At 36.0% G+C, this 19178-nt stretch overlaps 1 protein-coding gene across 2 annotated transcripts in view; it reads left to right on the top strand.

The window, feature by feature from the left end:
• cdh23 (cadherin-related 23) overlaps positions 1 to 19178 on the top strand; it is a 294684-nt gene that overhangs the window by 32578 nt on the left and 242928 nt on the right. For both annotated transcript variants that reach the window (XM_077196907.1, XM_077196908.1), the window contains exon 3: positions 2119 to 2193. In XM_077196907.1, the coding sequence (XP_077053022.1) occupies positions 2119 to 2193 (75 nt within the window). The remainder of the gene's footprint in view (positions 1 to 2118; positions 2194 to 19178) is intronic.

Genomic DNA, 19178 nt, shown 5'->3' with positions numbered 1-19178 from the left:
CTTCTTTTCACTAACATTTGGATATTAAAACGGAACAAAATGCCATCAATAAAAATAACTAGCTTGGCAAGATGATCACCTTAAAAGTCCATAGATATCACTGTCAGTTTATACTCCTGTGAACACTTTCTCTGACAAGCAGATGCAATGAGACCTGTTATCCTGTTTTTTAATGTGACATTCGACATAAAGCCTGTTGCTTACATATGACAAACAGCATCACAGCTAAAAGTATTCCTAATATGTTAGACCTTTTATTGAAAGTAGCCTGCATTTACCTGTTGCAGATATTCCTTCCCAAGTACCTGTAAGTGAAATATTTGTGATGTTTGAATTGGGGGAGGTAAAAGGGCATAAAAGGGGCGTTTACAAGGTTGTTTGAAAATTGCTTTATTTTTGTAATTCCGCTAGGCGCCACTAGTGACGCAGAAACTACATACTTCACCATTAAAGGGGATCTATTGTGCCCCTTTTTACAAGATGTGGTTTAAGTCTCAGGTGTCCCCCGATTAGTGCATGTATCTTTAATTGCAAATGAGCTGCTGCTCCCCACCCTGCTTTCCAGAAGAGGGCAGTCTTCTGGACTGCCCTCTTAGTCTTCCAAAAACTAACAAAACATCTGTTTGCTTTTGATTATTATCTCTATCGCAGCCACACTACGTCATCATGAAAGTTTTATTATTTGCATGCATTTTAAAGCCATATCAGTTTAAAATTCTGTCATGTGGTTTTCTGAGTGCACACATCCGAAGCAAGCGCACAGAAAGCTGGATGTCAGACGGCGCGTCCCGCCAGTATTCAATTATTTCTCTTTCATGCCTTATTGTACTTAAACTCTCAAATACACACAAGGTTAAGTTCAAAAACAAAGTTCACAAACACAGTCGGTTATGTCTGTGAAAGTAAACAACAGGGAAACAAATTGCATGTGTATATTAGATCTGTGTATTAAAATGAAAGCAGCGTAATATACAGTACCGTACATATGGTATGTGCTGTAAATATGAACCACAAAACAAAATAAATTTTGCACACAGCCATAGACTCTGAAATAAATACACATCGCTAAATCACAATAAATTCAGTATTCATTACAGTTTAATTTCAGTGTATGGGATTCAAAGAAAATTTCATTAAGCAACAATAATGATATAACTATTACTTTTATCGTCACAGTATAAAGTTCTGGAGCTGAAACCAGGACAGATGTGGCAGATTTTTTTGCTTTTGACAGGAACTCTCATTAAATCTCTGATTCACTTTGTTACACACCTAAAACTTGTTTTAAATCTGCTGGCATTCTGTAATGGACCAGTAATTAACACAGGCTGATGTGTTACTCTAGATTGATTCTATTTAGTGTGTATTGGCAGATGCACAGTCGATGGCTCTCGTTTCTTGCTCGGCAGCTCTCCATCTCTCTCTTTGGGTTTGTTCTTGCCACGTTCAAAGCGGAGTCAAAGAGTGATTCACCCTATCAGACACCAGCACTTCAAACACACACGCACAAGCCCTTTCTAGTGTGTGTTGTCTCTGTGGCCCACTACCCATGCATGCGATCAAAGCTCTCCTGATCTTCCTGACAAATCAGCTTGTCTCCTGCTACCCCTGGAAAAAGAGAACACACACGCGTGTATACACTGGGGAAACATGTCTCGCACATAAAACAACGATATCATATATTTACTTTTCAGGTTGGTTGCATACAGTACAGTACAGAACTAACCAACTCTTGAACCCTATACACTGGCTAATGGCCCATGTAGAAACCTTAATTTTACACTTGATTATTCAAATGTTCTTCACACTAAAAAAAAAGGTTCTTTTTTGAAGAACTAGACCTGAAAGGTTCTTTTGGGGAACCCAATACAATTCTATGAGATGTTGGGAAATCCCTTTTTGAGTGTGCTGTAGAAGTGGCTGATTTTCACTGTCAAGTCACACATACACATGCACACACACAAACTTGGCCCTTATATTGATTGGAGAAGGCCCCACATTAAGTTTATTCATTTGATGCCCATCAATGTAATTTTCTCTTTGCCATCTAATGTAACTGCTGTAACTGTATGTGTTTTCTGTTATTAAGACCCATGTCTCTGTCTCTCTGTCCTCCAGCCTCTAATCAGCCACCTCGTTTCCAGAATTACTTCTTCCAGTCGTACCTTCTCATCTATGAGGACACACCAGTGGGTGAGTGTCTCAAGTAAACACACACATACTGCTCTATCTGTACATACACACACTTATGGATCTTTCTACACACAATGTCTGAACTCCTTTTTCAGTTTTCTTGATTTCAGTCCATAAATGCTGGATGGACCATGAGTTTGAGTCTCAGTTTGTTCAGTTGCTTTTGTGTGTAAGCTAAGCAAAATACCTATAGTTTGAAGATTTATTCTTAACTAGATGTTTGCGTTATGGATTCAATGTTGGAGTATATAGTATGAAAAAGGTCTTTTTGCTAGGAATTCAACAATTTTTTATTTTTTTTTGCATGAAATAACCATGTGGTAATGGCTTCTTTTTTTATTTATTTAGATAATCCAGTGAATTAAATATTTGAAAGGTACCTTATCTCAAATTCTGCTTGGATGAAAATGATAAAATCATGATATACATATATACCTGTGACTGAAATCTGCTTAGTCATCCAACAACCAACTATTCGACTAGTTTATCGAAAATCTTTTTCTTACTTTTGAAATATACTGTATATACATATATATTTTGAAGTAATGTTGAACAGTTTGCATGGCAAAACCCTCACTAGCACCGGCACTACAGCAATACACATTTATACGTTAACACGTACGTACACTTTTTTGGCAAACATTTTCATTTTATAAAGGGCGTTAATCCCTCCTCACAGTCTGTACTTCCCATCTCTCCTCTTAGTCTCCTCTTCATCCCTTATTCATAGTTTTCCTGTCTTTAATGCCTCTTTCACAGTTTATAGGTTAAAGAGCATGCATGTTTATTTAACCTTGTGACCTCTTGTTATCATAAGCTGCTTTTGTGGTCTTATCTGACCCTCAGTCAAAGGTTTGTCTCACTGTTCCTCATTTGCTTCAGTTTTTAAACTCTCTGTTGTTGTGGACTGAATGATAAACATTTATGTACAATTTAAGCATATTTGCTAAAGGAAAGCACTTGGGCTGTTTAATCCTAGAGAAATGGCTTCTCTCCATAAAAAAAACCTCATGTGAAAACAAAAACATTGTCTTTGCTTGTTTTAACTTGCAATTTTTTGTGCATTTGGTAGATTATACAAGAAATATAGCACTGAATGTTAGTTCACAAAGAGTTTGTTGTTAGCATGTTGCTAAGCTAAATGTTTAATACTTGAATACGGATGAAATGCGTTGCACTGACAAATATTGAGTTAAAAGTATTTATTTGAATAGATTGAATGGTAGTTTCTCTGTTTTTCCCCTCCGTTTGGCATAAAACACTGTGTTCGTGGTCATCTAGTTTGAAATGTTTTTTAGATTTTCCATTGCAGCGTTTTCTCCATATTTACAAATCTTTACAGCCTTTAGCCGTTGCCAACAACTCTCTGGATCCTTCACTGGAAACTGAAAGTAACTCATTCACGCTAAACGTTTACTCTTTAAAATCTTGCACCCGGGAATAATTAAGTCGACACAATTATGACTAAAAGTTGGCTAACAAGTATTTCCTACTAAAGCAAGGCGGTATTTTCATTAATTGTATTGGTCGCAACATTCCCAGTGCATTATGGGTATTGATGTTTTCCTACCTATTTGGCAAACAACCTTTTTTCTCGGTTTTTCTTTAGTCAGGTAGCACCGATTTAAAAAATGTTTACCTTTCTACTGCATAGGCTGCCAAGTTTTATTGAAAGCCCATTTTGCCAGCAGTGAAGATATTACAGCATAGATAGACAGAGAAGAAAGTACATGATTGCAGCAAAATTAGGAATAAACTTTTGTGTGTTGTATAGTTGATTTAGATTTAACTCTGTGTTTGGTCTCAAGCAGTGCTTTACTCTAACAGTCTCTGTCTTTAAGTTTCTGTCTGTGCCTGTATGTATTTCAGCATTTTTAGGGACCCCGATGATTGACAGGGCAATTTGAGAGTGTCAGGGTTTTCATCACCTTGCCGCGTGTTGTCGTGAGTTGGTTTTAAAATAGATCTATCGGGCCTCTTCGCTGATAGCAGGCTCTCTGAACCGCAAATACACTTACACCACACTTATCCATAAAATCTCTGAATTCTGCAATCCAGCCCATTTTAACTGAACTGTGTGTGTGTGTGTGTGTGTGTATGTTTAGATTTGCGTTTCATAAAAGCTCACAATTGTGCTTCTAATAAATTATAATTTGTTTCTTAAACTATGGGCACTTTAGGCCGTGTGGACTTCCAGAAAATATAATCTTTCAAAACGTGCTTTTCACACTCTCACTAGTTTATTTAATTTTTCTACTAACAATGTCCAAAAGTGTAGAAACTGTTAAAATGCCTGGGGTCAGTATGAAATACTTTTATTCAAGATCGCATTCAATGTGATCAAAAATGTTAAAATAACTGCTGTTCTTTTTAACTTTCTATTAATCAAAATCCTGAAAAATATATATATCATGGTTTCTACAAAATTAATAGGTAGCACAACTTTTTTGATAATAATCATAAATGTTTCTTGAGCAGCAAATCAGCTAATTAGAATGATTTTTAAAGCATCATGTGACTGGAGTAATGATAATACTGGAGCAATGATGCTGAAAATTCAGCTGTGACTTCAAAGGAATAAATTACATTTTGTAAAAATTATATTCAAATAGAAAATGAACGAGTTCGAACAGGAGAGTCACAAACGTGTATCACAGAACAGAGCAAGGCGAGCATTTGTGCTTATAAAACTTCAAATTTTTTATTCATTTTTGAAATGACCGATCGTTTCGCAAGATAAGACCCTTATGCATCGTCTGGTGTCGTTTAAAGCCCTTTGAAGCTGCACTGAAACTGTCATTCTGACCTTGGACCATTTGGTACACCATGAAGTCCATTATATGGAGAAAAATCCTAGAATGTTTTCATACAAAAACCTTAATTTCTTTTCGACTGAAGAAAGAAAGACATGGACATCTTGGATGACATGGGGGTGAGTAAATTATCAGCAAATGTTTTTTAAAAAGTGAACTAATCCTTTAATGACATGTCCGATTCGCGAACTAATGACTCCTTTTAACCGATTCACTTTAATGAATGGTTAAAACAACTGATATGTCCAACACTGAACTCAAGAGACATAACAAATCGGAAATACTTTACAATAAGGTTCCATTTATTAAACTCTAGTTAACTACATTAGTTAACATTCTATTAATATTAGTTTCTATACGGATTTACTCCCATGACAAAACCACCCTAGTCAATCTAGAATTATTCATTCTTTCCAAATAGAGCTATTAAAGTCATCTGGTGAAATAGTTTTTATATCGCAATATATATCGCAGAAAAATAAAATATCACAATGTAATTTTTTAACAATATCGTGCAGCACTAATATTACTGTTTTTACTTTATTTTTTGATTAAATAAATACAGCTTTGGAGACTGTAAGAGACTCAAATACATTAAGGAGTCTTACCTATCCCAAACTTTTGACCTTGTTTTTTTGTTGGTAGTATGCATATTTTGCATTATAAATCATAATGTAATAAGTTACATTATATAATAGCATTCTGTGATGGAAATGGTGGTGGTGGAATAAAATGGCGGATATCTTTGTTGTGCTAAGGCTAGATAGGTATACATACAATTAAATTTTATTTTTACATTGCAATTTGACACAATTACACTAATTTGACAATTATAGCTTGATTGGAAATGACCAATACATGTTCAGCATTCAAAATGTAACAGAGAGCAATGGCAACATTGTTATGCTTGTATGCTGAATTCCAATTGGGTTCTCTCTTACCTCTATGTCATAGTGAATTGTGATTAATCTTTACTTTCTTGTATCTATTTAGATGCAAATACTACATATTTGGACATTCTACTTATTCAAGTTGTTTGGACATGTGGACTCAGGGCTAGTTTAAGCTTTATCTTCATGGCATATTCATTCATGATATAATTCCCCATGACATCATCAATATATTACCATCTGCATATACTGTACTACTATATTGTCCTCAGTTGATTGTAATTTAGTACAAGTTTTAATGTTTTTTTATTGCATTGATCCTGGATCCATTGCTCCTTGCCTACCTCTTTCAATTTTCTTATGCTATGCATTAATTTAGAGAGACAAAATTCCTGTGACCCACCCTGAAACTGATCAGATGTCATAAGCAACATGAAATTTTGACAATGCATGAAGCATGAACATTTCCTTGACTAACACACTCTCCATCAACACAGCGCTGAAAAGCAAAGATGCTGATGCTGCCAATGTATGGTGAGCCATTTACAAAAGGTAAACATTGAGGTCACCACTTGTTTAATACTTTTTGTATGACCAGTTAGTTGACCAGTAAAAAAGTGTTGTCGTGCAGACCCCAATTAGTTGATTTCTGTTTATTGAGATTAATTAGGATGTGACAAGCTGTTCCCAGACCAGCATTGGTTCAGTCAGGGTTCATTTCCACCCGCAGCAGTGTCAGCGTGCCCTGTGTGTCCTCTGTGCCCTGCCTGACTCTGATTGGTGGTCGGAGCCATCAGCCATGTCTGATTGGATGACTCTGATGGCTTATTCATGGAGAGGGCTGATGATTGGACAGTGCCAATTTGTCAGAGTTATAGTTTATTAGTAGCGCAGATGTCCTCGTACTGGAGGACTTCCAAATGACACACACGCACTGGCACACCCCAACACAAACACACACACTTACACGAATAAACACATGCAAACCAACACATTCACACTCATGACTTGATGGAGACAGACTTTTTCACTGGGGTGTTATATGTGTGTATATGCATAGTATAATCACACGAACAGTATCTCTGTTTATACAGGATCAAGTGAGTTTGTGCATCATATTGATTGATACATTTTTGTGAGTGCATTGGTAAGCTTGTGCTTATTTATTGGGGACAAATGTAATAGTGGATCTGTAACGCTCTAAGGGGACGTTTACTCGTCACTAAAAACTAAAAACTTTTTATGTGTTTTGGACATTCATTTAGGCAAGGCGTTTTGGGGGCTTGAAAATCCCAACTTTTGAAAACTGGTGAAAGTGCGTTTTTGAAAATGATACCGTTATTGTTCATTTATGAAAATAGTTAGGTTAGGTCATGTGCATGCGTATTATGTGTTCAGTCTATAGGTGCGTAGGTTTTCTTTAAATCGCCATCTACTGGCCTTACTGCAGAATACAGCGTTTTTAATCGTTTTCATGGAGCCGTGTGAACTGGGACCATTTTGACAATTTTCTCGTCTGTACACGAAAACTCAAAGGAAAAATGTTTCCGTTTTTAGTACATCATTGTCGTGTAAACATACCCTAAATATACAATAGTGTTCAAAAGTTTGAGGTTGGTAAAATGTTTTAAATTTTACATTAAATGTTTTAAAAGATTTGATTAACCCTCTGGGGTCCAGAAACGCGCCGGCGCGTTTTGCTGTTTTTTTTCCACATAGCAGCAACATAGACTTAAAATACTCCGTCATTTTTGGTCATATAAATATAATCAATACATGATTATAAACTATAGAGTGTCTTCTTTTTTTGTGTACACTCACATAAAATAAAATAAATTAAATAAACAGGGTGTGCTTTCTGCCTCTCTGTCTCCGTTAACTTTTTTCTGGAGCACGTCTCTAAACTTAAACAAAGCTCAGCGAATCCTGTTCACACAAGCATGAGCAATATACCTTTATAATCATTTAAGTTTGTACTTTTAAAATATCTAATTCAAAACTAAAATAAATATTCTCTGTTTATTCAATCTATAAAAAAGAGAGAGGTGTCAGCCGATCTCATTATCGTTCTCTCAGCTCATTATTCTGCTAATGTGACACGCCCACGGAGAGCGCGCGCTATTCAGACGCAAATGATCTGAAGCGACACATGCAAACGTGTCAACGCCCCTCATAAATGCGATAACACAACTAATGTAATCACCAGATTAATGTACTATTTCTTCTTGCGAGACTGTGTGAGGAATAATCCTGGGACATTTACCTCAGAACATGTGCTGGTTTATTTTCATTTCGAGGAGCAACGGATCTAGCAGAGAAGTACGTTTTTTATAAATTATTGTTCTAATCGCGATATCATAGTGTATGTAAACCGCAAAAAGACTGTTTAAATATGAATGGCGTCTGTGTGTGAATGAATGAACTGAACAGTTTTTACCAAACCCTATTGCTATACTGAGATGAGTAAAAATCGACTGAAATATGTTGAAATAACGTTAAAATGTCTTTGTATTAGCAACGTATTAAACTGCAAATTAATATTTACATGCCCTAATATAGGCTATCATAAAAACAACAAACGATATGCCTATGTTACAGACGAAATATGAAAGACAACATTTCGTTTTCTAATTTTGGATAGATTATTAACTGTTTACTGTAAACTATAGACTACTGCCACATTGAATAAGCTTTTGTTCACCAATTTCTGCTGAAATGTTAAATATATTAGGCTATGTTTGTTTTGTCAAAAATAAAGTCATCAACTAGGATGCTATTATAGTGTTTGTTCCAATGTAGGCTTTATTCAAACTAATGAATCCTTAACTTTGAAATATGTATGATAAAATGTATACTTTAGTTTTTAAAAAGAAATATTACACTTGAAATATTGTTATTTTAACTGTTGCTGTAATTGTAACCTTTTTAATAAAATAGCAAATAATATATTTACAAGGTAGATGTAAACAAACTCTTAAAAGGTCAATATAAGCCTTCTCTTCAAATTATTTGTATTGTGTTTTATTAGTGACAAATTTGGGGAGAGGATACATATCCAAAACTTTCTGAAAATACAGTATGAGAATTAACTACACAATTACTAGAAATGTTCACCTTGGATATTATACAATTTGCAAGCAAAAACACAAGTGGAAAAATACTATTTTTTCTAGATAAACTGTGAACCAATTTTGTAGTATATATGTATTTCTTTTCTTGTGTCCTTGTATTCTTTCTTGTGGCTCAGTGACACACCTGTGAAAAGCTTATTATGCAGGCTCATTAAGCAAGTCTTTTGTCTTCACAGGTGTGAATCAGACCATTATACATGAGTCACGCCCATTTCGCATAGTGCCTTTCCAAACAAAAAGTGTTTTACTAAATTTAAAGTAACACCAGGTAACTTTTCAACCTTCATAATATATTTCCAAGTCTCTTGTGATGGTACATCGACTTACAATAGGTTGAATGACACGTCTGCCATAGCCTGACGGGGTCTGTAGCGTTTTTAATCGTACTTTTAAACTTCGGGTTTCGGGTAGTAACCGGCGAACAAAGAGAACTACAAAACGCGACTGCTTTACGGCATATACGTCACTTCCACCGCCACCGCCGCTTCCTTAAAGGGTTAGTTCACCCAAAAATGAAAATTAAGTCATTAATTACTCACCACCATGCTGTACCAACCCCGTAAGACCTTAGAGTTCAAGAGATTTCCACGACGCATGCGCGAGAACTGAACAAGAAGTATTAGAAGAAGAACGTCCTCTTCTCAGTTCTCGCGCATGCGTCGTGGAAATCTCTTGAACTCTCGTCTCAGGCCCACAAGGAAGAAAAGGAATAGTCGAATAAAGTCGTTATTTATGTTTTTTTTTCTGAAAAAAAGTAGTCTCGTCGCTTGATAAACTTATAGTTGAGCCACTGTAGGCACATGGAATATTTAAACATGTTCTTTAATGACTTTCTGGGCCGTCAAGTTTCATTCCCTTAGGCAGCCTATGTAGCAGTGATCCACCTCTCAGATTTAATCAAAATTATCTTCATTTGTGTTCCGAAGATGAACGAAGGTCTTACGGGGTTGGTACAGCATGGGGGTGAGTAATTAATGACTTAATTTTCATTTTTGGGTGAACTAACCCTTTAAAATCGCAGGGCTGTCAAGTGTCACGCATTGAGCCTGACAGTCACTGATTTCGGTCTTTTGTCACGCTCTCCCGCCACACATTGTATTTCTCACGCTGAAAAACTATTTGTAATATATTTAATATGTCGCAGCGCCCAAAACTCTGGCCGCGCCGCTCTCACTGTGGAACAGGCATGAATTCAAGCGCGTCTCCTCTGGTGTTGTTCGTCTGGTGTTGTTAGCCAATCAGAAAATAGCACTATTGTATCTGGGTAACATTTAACGCAACAACCAATGACACCCCGTAGTCTGGGGTGTTTTTTTGTCTGCCTGACTATGTTACGGAAGCTATCTTATCCTCCGTTTATCTTCATGAATCAGGTAATGATTACTTGTCTTGCCTCAAGTTATAATGCAAATCGATTTGTAAAATTTGCAGATTTATTTATGGTAGCTTGATATTATAATATTGACGATATATGGTTATTATCTACCACTCAAAGATTGCATTGAAGTATCATATAGATTCAGTAAAACGGTAACCAATAGACTAGGCTACTATAATGACACTGGCTTGTAAACGTCATCATCGCGATCATTTGTCGTTAGAAAAAAAAAAAAACCCATGAAATTATATTCATATGACATGCTGAAATATATGCCACTGTACCTGCGATGAAGACATTTCACACGCGACGCAAGCAGAACAACTGCATGTGACCTCCTCCTACAGTGTTCAGGGCTATCATGGTTGTCAACAAATGCACGATGACAGAGTTTACGACAGTAGTAGAGGACAATAATGTTTCCCAACTGTAGGGGGACTCCGAGAGCAAAAGTTACCTGGTGTTACTTTAAAGTCTTGTGGACACATATTTAGTATGGGTTTTGTGGCCTTATTTCAGAGACTTTAAGTTTAGTTTTTTCAATAACCATGCATGAACAATATTCCCTCAAAAATACAAACATGTACATACATGTTGCTCACATATTATGGTAGCCCTGTTTGTGCTATATAGAGTGAATGTACTCCTTTGCCATTAACATGTTTATAAATAACTGAAAAAAGCACAAATGTCAGAGCATGTCAGAACACCTGCAGGACCCCAAAAACACCTTGGACCCCTGAGGGTTAAATGTTTCTTTACTTCATGATTTCCATTGATGCAGTCATCACAAAATGTAATATCATAAAAGTTATGCTGATCTCAAAATTTTGCCTGGACATTTTCAAATCCACTTTGTGTATTTAAATTTATTTAATATTATTATTTATTTATTTATTTATTTATTTATTTATTTATTATTTTGTACATTTTATTTTTTTAATATATTTTTTCGGTTTTGAAAATAACACCATTGGGGTCTGAGAGTTTACTACCAAATGACTTTTTTTATTATTAAGCTTTCTGCAATCATCTTTGGTTTTTGCATTTTTTCAAGTATTTTGAGTGTTTTAAGGCTGCTTTAGGCACTTTGCTTCCCCTTGTGCCTGTAAGAATGCTCCTTACCTGTGGTAAATTGCTGTAACGCACAACCTCTTGTGGCGTATTGTTTTATGACTTTCTTAGTGTTCATATTGGTACTGTTGCTGTTGTCACTTGTCTGTGACTCATGAAGTAAACTGTTTACCATTACCCTTAGTGTCCAAAAGGGTATTGCTGGTGTCTCACTGCAGTAGTTTATCAGCCAGCCAATTTATGACTCTCTCCTTCCTTCTAAAATTCCACTGAGACGCCTCTGTTTGCGTACTCCCAAATTGGCAAGTGGCTTAATTAGACTAATTAGTCAATTAGCTAACTGTAGCATGTGCATTCATCTGTTAAAATGACAGAATACTTCAGGCCTGTTTGGCTTTGAATAAAGGGCATCCTGCAGATAATTATAATGTTAGTTTAACAGCAGTCTGCTGCTACCACTGAGAGTAGTGTGAAGACTTCATTAAGAGTCCAGAAATGCACCGCTTAGGTGAACCGGAGGTTGAAATATAAACACTCAAAATTCAAATATTTTGTCTGAATATGGGTCTTTGGTCTCAGACATCCCAGCACATTTTGGGAAACATGGGAACATGTTGTCTGTTGAAAAGGTGTCTGATTCATCAGTCACTAATGCAGTATAGGGTAAAACTATTTGCACTAAAATCCAGTGTTTTTATGATTCTGCCTGTGTCCCAGTCAGCTCCCTAGCTCCCTAGGTTGTGAATCAGTATACGGTGTACATGAATTCGGGCATTGGTAAGGACAGAAAGGACCCTGGCTTACTATACATTGGGACACTGATGATGACATGACAACATCCTCATTGTAAAACATCACTACTGGTATTTATGATCAACAGCAGAACTGATATTTTTCTGAATTTAAAAAAAAAAAAATCATTTAAAGTACTTTATATAGTATAATCAAATATTTTGATTGTTACACATACCTGCAACATTGGCAAGTCACAGAAGTTATTCCTTCACTCAGCACCTTTGATTGTTTTGATTGTGAACATTGTTTATGATTGTTTTTATGGTGCTGCTAAAGTGAGCATCAGTGCTCCCCGGTTTTCTTGGTGCATTGTGGGACTGTTAGGAAGCAAAAGTTTCAGTGCACTGCAAGGATTATGTGATTGAGACAGACCTTTAAATGGCCGACTCCCTTATCATTGCCCAGACTACTGAAACAGGGAGCTGATTCAGACCCTCTGATAATAATTTAAGATAAAATGATAACAAATGCAGCATAATGAGCTGTGGTGGTATAGCTAAAATAACTGTAAGTGGCTGACATCACAAGCCTTGCACATTCAAGTTACAAATGTCAGTGCCCGCTTTTACGTAGTCAAACAAAAGTAGCTCACTGTATTCAGCATTCACTTGATTCAAATGGACAGCCTGGTTGTTGTAGATCTGGGGGTTATATTTCGGTTTGGATCTGGACCTGAAGCTGTCTTGTTCTGGGTTATAGAGAGTCTCTTCTTGACTCCAACTAGACTAGAGGTTAGAAACTTACAGGTAATTATAGAGTAAGATATGTGATGTTTCTGTGTTGTGTCCTGACCTGATCTGACCTCCACAGCTCAGTTAAAAAGAAATGTTTTACAGAATGGTTTGGTTAGGTTTTTGATTTGTTGGGTTCTTAAGTTTGCTTTTGATTATAATTTATAGATTTTTCAGACCAGCATATTGGTTTCTGGGCTCTTTAAAGGGCATGTAGATGGTTTTCTAAAGAACTACAGACTAAAGTTATTTGTGGAAATAAATAATGTTCTACAACACTGTAGCATCAGGCTGTAAAACCCATTTTGTTTGTTACTGTAATCTTTATCATTTTTAATAGTAAGTATACTTTGATCGGTTAGATCAGTATGTGTCCGAACTGAATGTGGATATTCAATCCTAAGTGGTCAGATTTCCATGCCTTCTGATTGGTGGGATTAGGTTCCTTCTCTGGCCAGCTGAGTCACTGATCTAATGCTTTACTAAAGTGTTTGTATAAAGAGATGTTATGCTGTTTTTATGTCCACAGAAGTATGCAGGAATGATGGGTAAAGCTTTGTCATGTTTAATTATCATGAGTGAGAGATGTGGAACTTCATACAAGTGAATTTTTTTTCCCTCCCACACATTCGCTAGACTACTATAACAGAGCCCTTCAATTATTCAAACATTCAAAACCAAGAAATTGAATTTTTCAGATTTGAATAAAAAAAAGTAGCATGTTGTTGTCAGATTCCCTAAACACATGGCCTCTGAAGAATCCTTTAACACATAAGTATATAAACATCTGCATTTTTTGCAAGAGTGTCTAAGATCCCACATGGAGAAATCTCTCAAATCAATTAGGTCACATGAAATGTTTCACACCACGCTACATTAACATAAACACCAGCTGAATAATGAACATCTAAGAAATCACACACCTTTCTCCTTGATGTATGCTCTCTGTTTGTGTGTTTGTGGTAAATTAGCAGTGTGATTTCAGAGGAAGTTTAGTGTGTATCTAACTGAAGCGCAGCGTGTTGCAAAACCCTTTAATCTGATAATCCACTTTATTTTGATCCACTTGTTCACTCAGACTCCGTTTCAACACGGCAATTAAACTTCACATATTCTCTCTTACACGCATGTGCTCCGTTATGCTGAGATGAAATTAATCGTATGCATTTGTATTAATGCACATATGCATGTGTCCGAAAGGGCCACATTTTGCATGTAAGAATCTTCTGTTTAAGCAGCTTCTTGACCTTTCTAATTGAATAATATAGGGGCAGGAAGTGACCGCAGGGTGAATATTATCAGTTTTCATCAAGCATACTGATAATATCGAACAGATCCCCTGTTTAGATTGACTAAAGGTTATGCTTTTATACTTTCCTTGATTTATCTGAAATCATACTATACTGTTCAAACGTTTTTAAATAAATATTTTTTTTATTCAGCAAGAATGTATTAATCTGATCAAAAGTGAAAGTAAAAACATTTATAATATTTCAAAAGATTTCTATTTCAAATGAATGCCTTTCTTTCTTTCTTTCTTTCTTTCTTTCTTTCTTTCTTTCTTTCTTTCTTTCTTTCTTTCTTTCTTTCTTTCTTTTCTTTCTGCAGCACAACTGTTTTCAAAATTGATGATTATAAGAAATGTTTCTTGAGCAGCAAATCATCATATTAGAATGATTTCTGAAGGATCATGTGACACTGAAGACTGGAGTAATGATGCTGAAAATTCAGTTTTGATCAAACGAATAAATAACCATTTTCTATTTTAATATCTTTTAAAATGTAATTTTAAATTGTAATAATATTTCACAATATTAATATTTTTATTTACAATACTATTTTTTATTTAAATCTTCCAGATCTCAATCTTTTGAACAATAGTATGTACTGTATGCATAGATGTTTTATTATATTGCAATTTGCTAAGTTCTAAAACATAAAGACAAATAGCACCATAAAAATAGTCCATATGACCAATTCAGTTTATTTCAAGTCCCCTGAAGCCATACAATATATTTGTCACAAACAGGCTTCTTTTCAGTCAGAAGAAAAAGTTTTATGAATTATTTTTTTTTAAATGTAGTTTTATTTTCATTTTTTTAACTTGACAATATAAATCACCATCCACTTTCCTTTTACTCTTTATGGAAGATGATCATTTTTGTTTTTGTGTGAACATTAATAGTATTAGCCTCTGGATTTATCTGCTTTTTAAACTTTATTTGCACTCAAGAATTAATCCACTGAATTCAGTTTGATAATTTAGAAGGTCTATAGAGAAATGAATGGAAGTTCTGGCTAATACAATACAATTTTCAAAGCTTGATGTTATTTTGTTCTCAAAGAATGAATTTTAAAAGAGAAAATTCATACCTGTTGGAGACACAACCACTCTAAAGCTTTGAGTTGATTTCCTCAGGAATAGCTCTCCTTTGAGCAGTCCTGCTCTCTCAAATGTAAATGACTCTGTGATTGACAGCTGAATGAGTGGACTTGTTAAACAGATTATTTTTTAGAGCTTAGAGCAATTATTTCAGTGGTTATGGCCTCAGGTTCTGTTTGGCATTGTGTGTTCTCATCTCATTTAAAAGCTAGTTTAAACAGTGCCGTGTTTTTTGTAGCCTTAGCTTAGAGGAACTTCTGTTGATGATGAAGGAAGTGATTTATTTGACTGCTAAATGATATGATGGCTCAAGACACACTGATGGCTTAAATGGTCTTAATGGAATAGTTTACCCAAAAATTATATTTTTGTTATTTATGCACCCTAAGGTCATTCCAGACCTTATATAATTTAATTCCTTTCATGGACTTTAAAAAAAAAAAAAAAATTCCATGAAAATGTTTTTTGGCTACATGAAAAATTGCCAGTATTAAAATTGTATACTATTTTGTCTAAATGAATAAAAAATAAAGCACTGAAATAAGTTGTTTTAAAGTGAATTTAGGCGTCAAAATGTTAGTAATGGTTATTAATTTTGAGATTTGCAAAAGATAACATCTGTACATCCGATTCCGATAACAAGATTGCTATCTGTAGCTTGGCTGGATTTTGGTAGTTGGTTACTTTACTAAAGGTGGCTGGTTCAACTCTGGCTGTAGGAAAGCAGGTTTTCAATAAATAAAGCTAGCCCTAAAGAAAAAGGAGTGCTGTAGCCTGGTGGCTAAAGATCTGGGCTTGTAAGTTTGAAGCGACCCTTGAGCGATCGCTGTTGTTCACTTGAACCACTCGCTTAACCTCAGGTTGCACTAGTTCCAGTAACTCAAAATGGTGACGATTATCATGCTCCCTCCCTCTCACTCTCGTTCTGCAAACACACAATCCATCAGACCTGTGCTGTTTAGTGTGTATTACTGTACGTGTGGGTGTGCAGAACACATGGTGTTCTTTGAGCTCTGGACAATCACGTTGTGTTTTAAGTGCTGTACTGACCACACACCATTACCATATGCCTTGAGCAAAGGGTGAATTAATCGAAAGCACTGTGTACATTTAACTAATTATAAGAATAGTTTTATTAGCTGCAATCGCAATAGTGTTGTTTTCACTTATTAACTTCAACTGAATAGGGTAATAACAATGAAAACTAATTGTAATATGATAGCACAGGGTGTAAGTGGGATATTATGACCTGAATGAGATAGTTTTTACCACATTCCTCTGTGTTTTTGCAATGTACAGTGTATTTGCTAGAAGAGAATTGTCTTGAATCGAGCAGGGTAAAAGGTTATAAATAAAGAAAAAAACAGATCACAATTATAAAAACAGAGCAATTCCAAGAGGGTCCTCGCACCATCTGTGCTCGGGCCCTAAATATAAATAGATATAAATTGTGAGTTTATCTCACAAAATTCTGACTTTGCAATTCACAATTGCGAGTCTATATCTAAAAAAAAAACGTACAATTGCGAGAAAAAGTCAGAATTGCGAGTTTAGATCTTGCAGTTCTGACTTTATTACGTCAAATTGCAACTTTATTTCAGAGATATAAATTGCAAGTTTATATCTCGCAATTCTAATAAAAAAGTCAGCATTACGAGATGTAAATTTGCAAGAAATAAAGTCAAATTGTAAGAGAAAAAGGGGCGGAAGCAAGCTTCCATAATTGTCAGCTCTCCTGATCTGTAAATATTGACATCAGTGTTTTGAAAACCCATTTAGTTAATCTATTATAGTGTACATTAGTTGCTCAGAATAAGTGTTAAAAACTAACCAAGTACATGTAGGTAACCACTTGAGGGTGTGCACTGGGTGTCCTTCAGCACCTCTCTCTCCCTCTTGGTGACCCTATCATTGTCTTATGATTTATAAGGGCTTGCATATTTTGTGATGCTAGTTCTAATGCATAATTGATTGGGGTCATTTGGAAGTGCTCACAGACACTCCTGCAGTAATAAGCTCACTTTACCGAACACTGCATTGCCAAACCCTGATGTGATTTTAAATCAGATTACATCAGAAACATGCTGTTGCTTCATTAAACTGGTGTAGGAAAAAGTATTTCACCATTAAAAAAATTCAGCTTTATTTATGTAGTAATATTCACACAGAAGATCATGAAATGTGAAAGTGTGTGTGTGTGTCTCTTCGGACAGTTTTGCTGTAGTGTATCTGTCTGTGTCCAGGTTGACGTTTATATGATCTCACTGACTGGCCTTTACTCAGGCCGCAGGTGTGTAAGGCTACATTTCTGGAGAAACAGAAGACAGAACACATCACACACACAGGCATCACGAAGCCTGATGGGAATCGTAAGGATTCGTAAGTGTGTTTGAGCGTTACGTTTGTGTTGAGACCAGAGAAAGCACAGCTACTATAATGTTTTATGTGCTTCAGTACTGTAACTTATGTACTGTAAACCAACAAAAAATAGACCTAGATCACAAGGGGCCAATTTAGTTATCATTTTAGATCTTCAATGCTTCATATATGAAATCAGCAGCGTGTTGAGGAGATGTGTGCTATAAAGTTTCTAGTAGTGCTGTCAAACGATTAAAATATTTAATCGCGATTAATCGCATTAATGCCATAGTTAACTCGCGATTAATCGCACATTTTTATCTATTCTAAATGTCCCTTGATTTCTATTTGTCTCATCATTTTTCTAATTTTAATGCTCTTATCAACATGGAAAAGTGGATCAGCAGTAAGTTTGTTCTTAGCTGTGGTATCCATGTGCTTCTGTCTGAAGTCATCCATTGTAGAGCTTAGATCGGGCCCAAAAAATCAAGCCGACCCGAGCCCGTGCGCATTGTGTCCGAGCCCGGCCCGACACATAAACTGTAATTATGAGCCCGAGCCCGATTTAAACCTGTCCATTTTTTTAATACGTGGATCGTTATAACTGATGTTCTCAACTACTTTCTATGTTACTTTCTCCTGCCCGCAACATTTTTGTCCCGCTCCCGCCCGCAAATAGACTCTTTTTTTGTAGGCTACCTCCAAATACTTTCGCCTACGTGTCGCCACCATACACATCAGAATAAATGCTCCTTATAAATTATTTGTTATTAAAGCATTAACACACAAACCACTGTTATAACATAAAAGCAAGCAGGCTACTGAGTGCATGGTTTGGCATGACTCAATGCGCGCAAAGTGCGCTCCCTTAATAATTCCTAAAAAGCTGACATCAGTTCATCGCAATCTCACACATCTGTTATTATCAATGAACCTGACTGCACAATGCATCTTTCATAATATATACACTTTGTTTGTTATAATTTGAGGATTTGCCAGCATACAGAATTCATCACTGAACAAAAAGTCTGTTTTGAGTGGTGAGGGGAGTCTATTTTAAATGCTTCTGATTGGTCATTGCGTTCAAGAAATCAACACATATGTCTGTGATTGGCTACATCCCTCAACGCTGCAAACATGTTATAAAAAGAAACTCTGGCCTGTAAATCGTTTCTATTTTGTTTTAGTTGTTCTTGTTGCTTTTCTGCAACATATGAATAAAAATGTATTAGTTTTTATGTTTTATTCATAGATATTTCTAGTTTGCGGGAGTCCCGGGAATCGTTTTATTCTCCCGTACCCGCACACACAGAGTGAGTGCATTACCGCTCGAGCCCGCCCTCGCACTCGGCCATCAAATCTAGTCCCGCGCCGCACTCTATTGCGTTGAGAGTGCACGTCTCTAGATCGGAGTCTCGCGCTCGCGCCATCC

Source organism: Siphateles boraxobius, unplaced genomic scaffold (assembly GCF_051911475.1).
Source record: "Siphateles boraxobius isolate OS27281-9 unplaced genomic scaffold, OSU_SipBor_1 37, whole genome shotgun sequence".
NCBI lineage: Eukaryota > Metazoa > Chordata > Actinopteri > Cypriniformes > Leuciscidae > Siphateles > Siphateles boraxobius.
The sequence above is the reverse complement of the archived record's forward strand: the minus strand, read 5'-3'. Positions and strand labels throughout refer to the sequence as shown.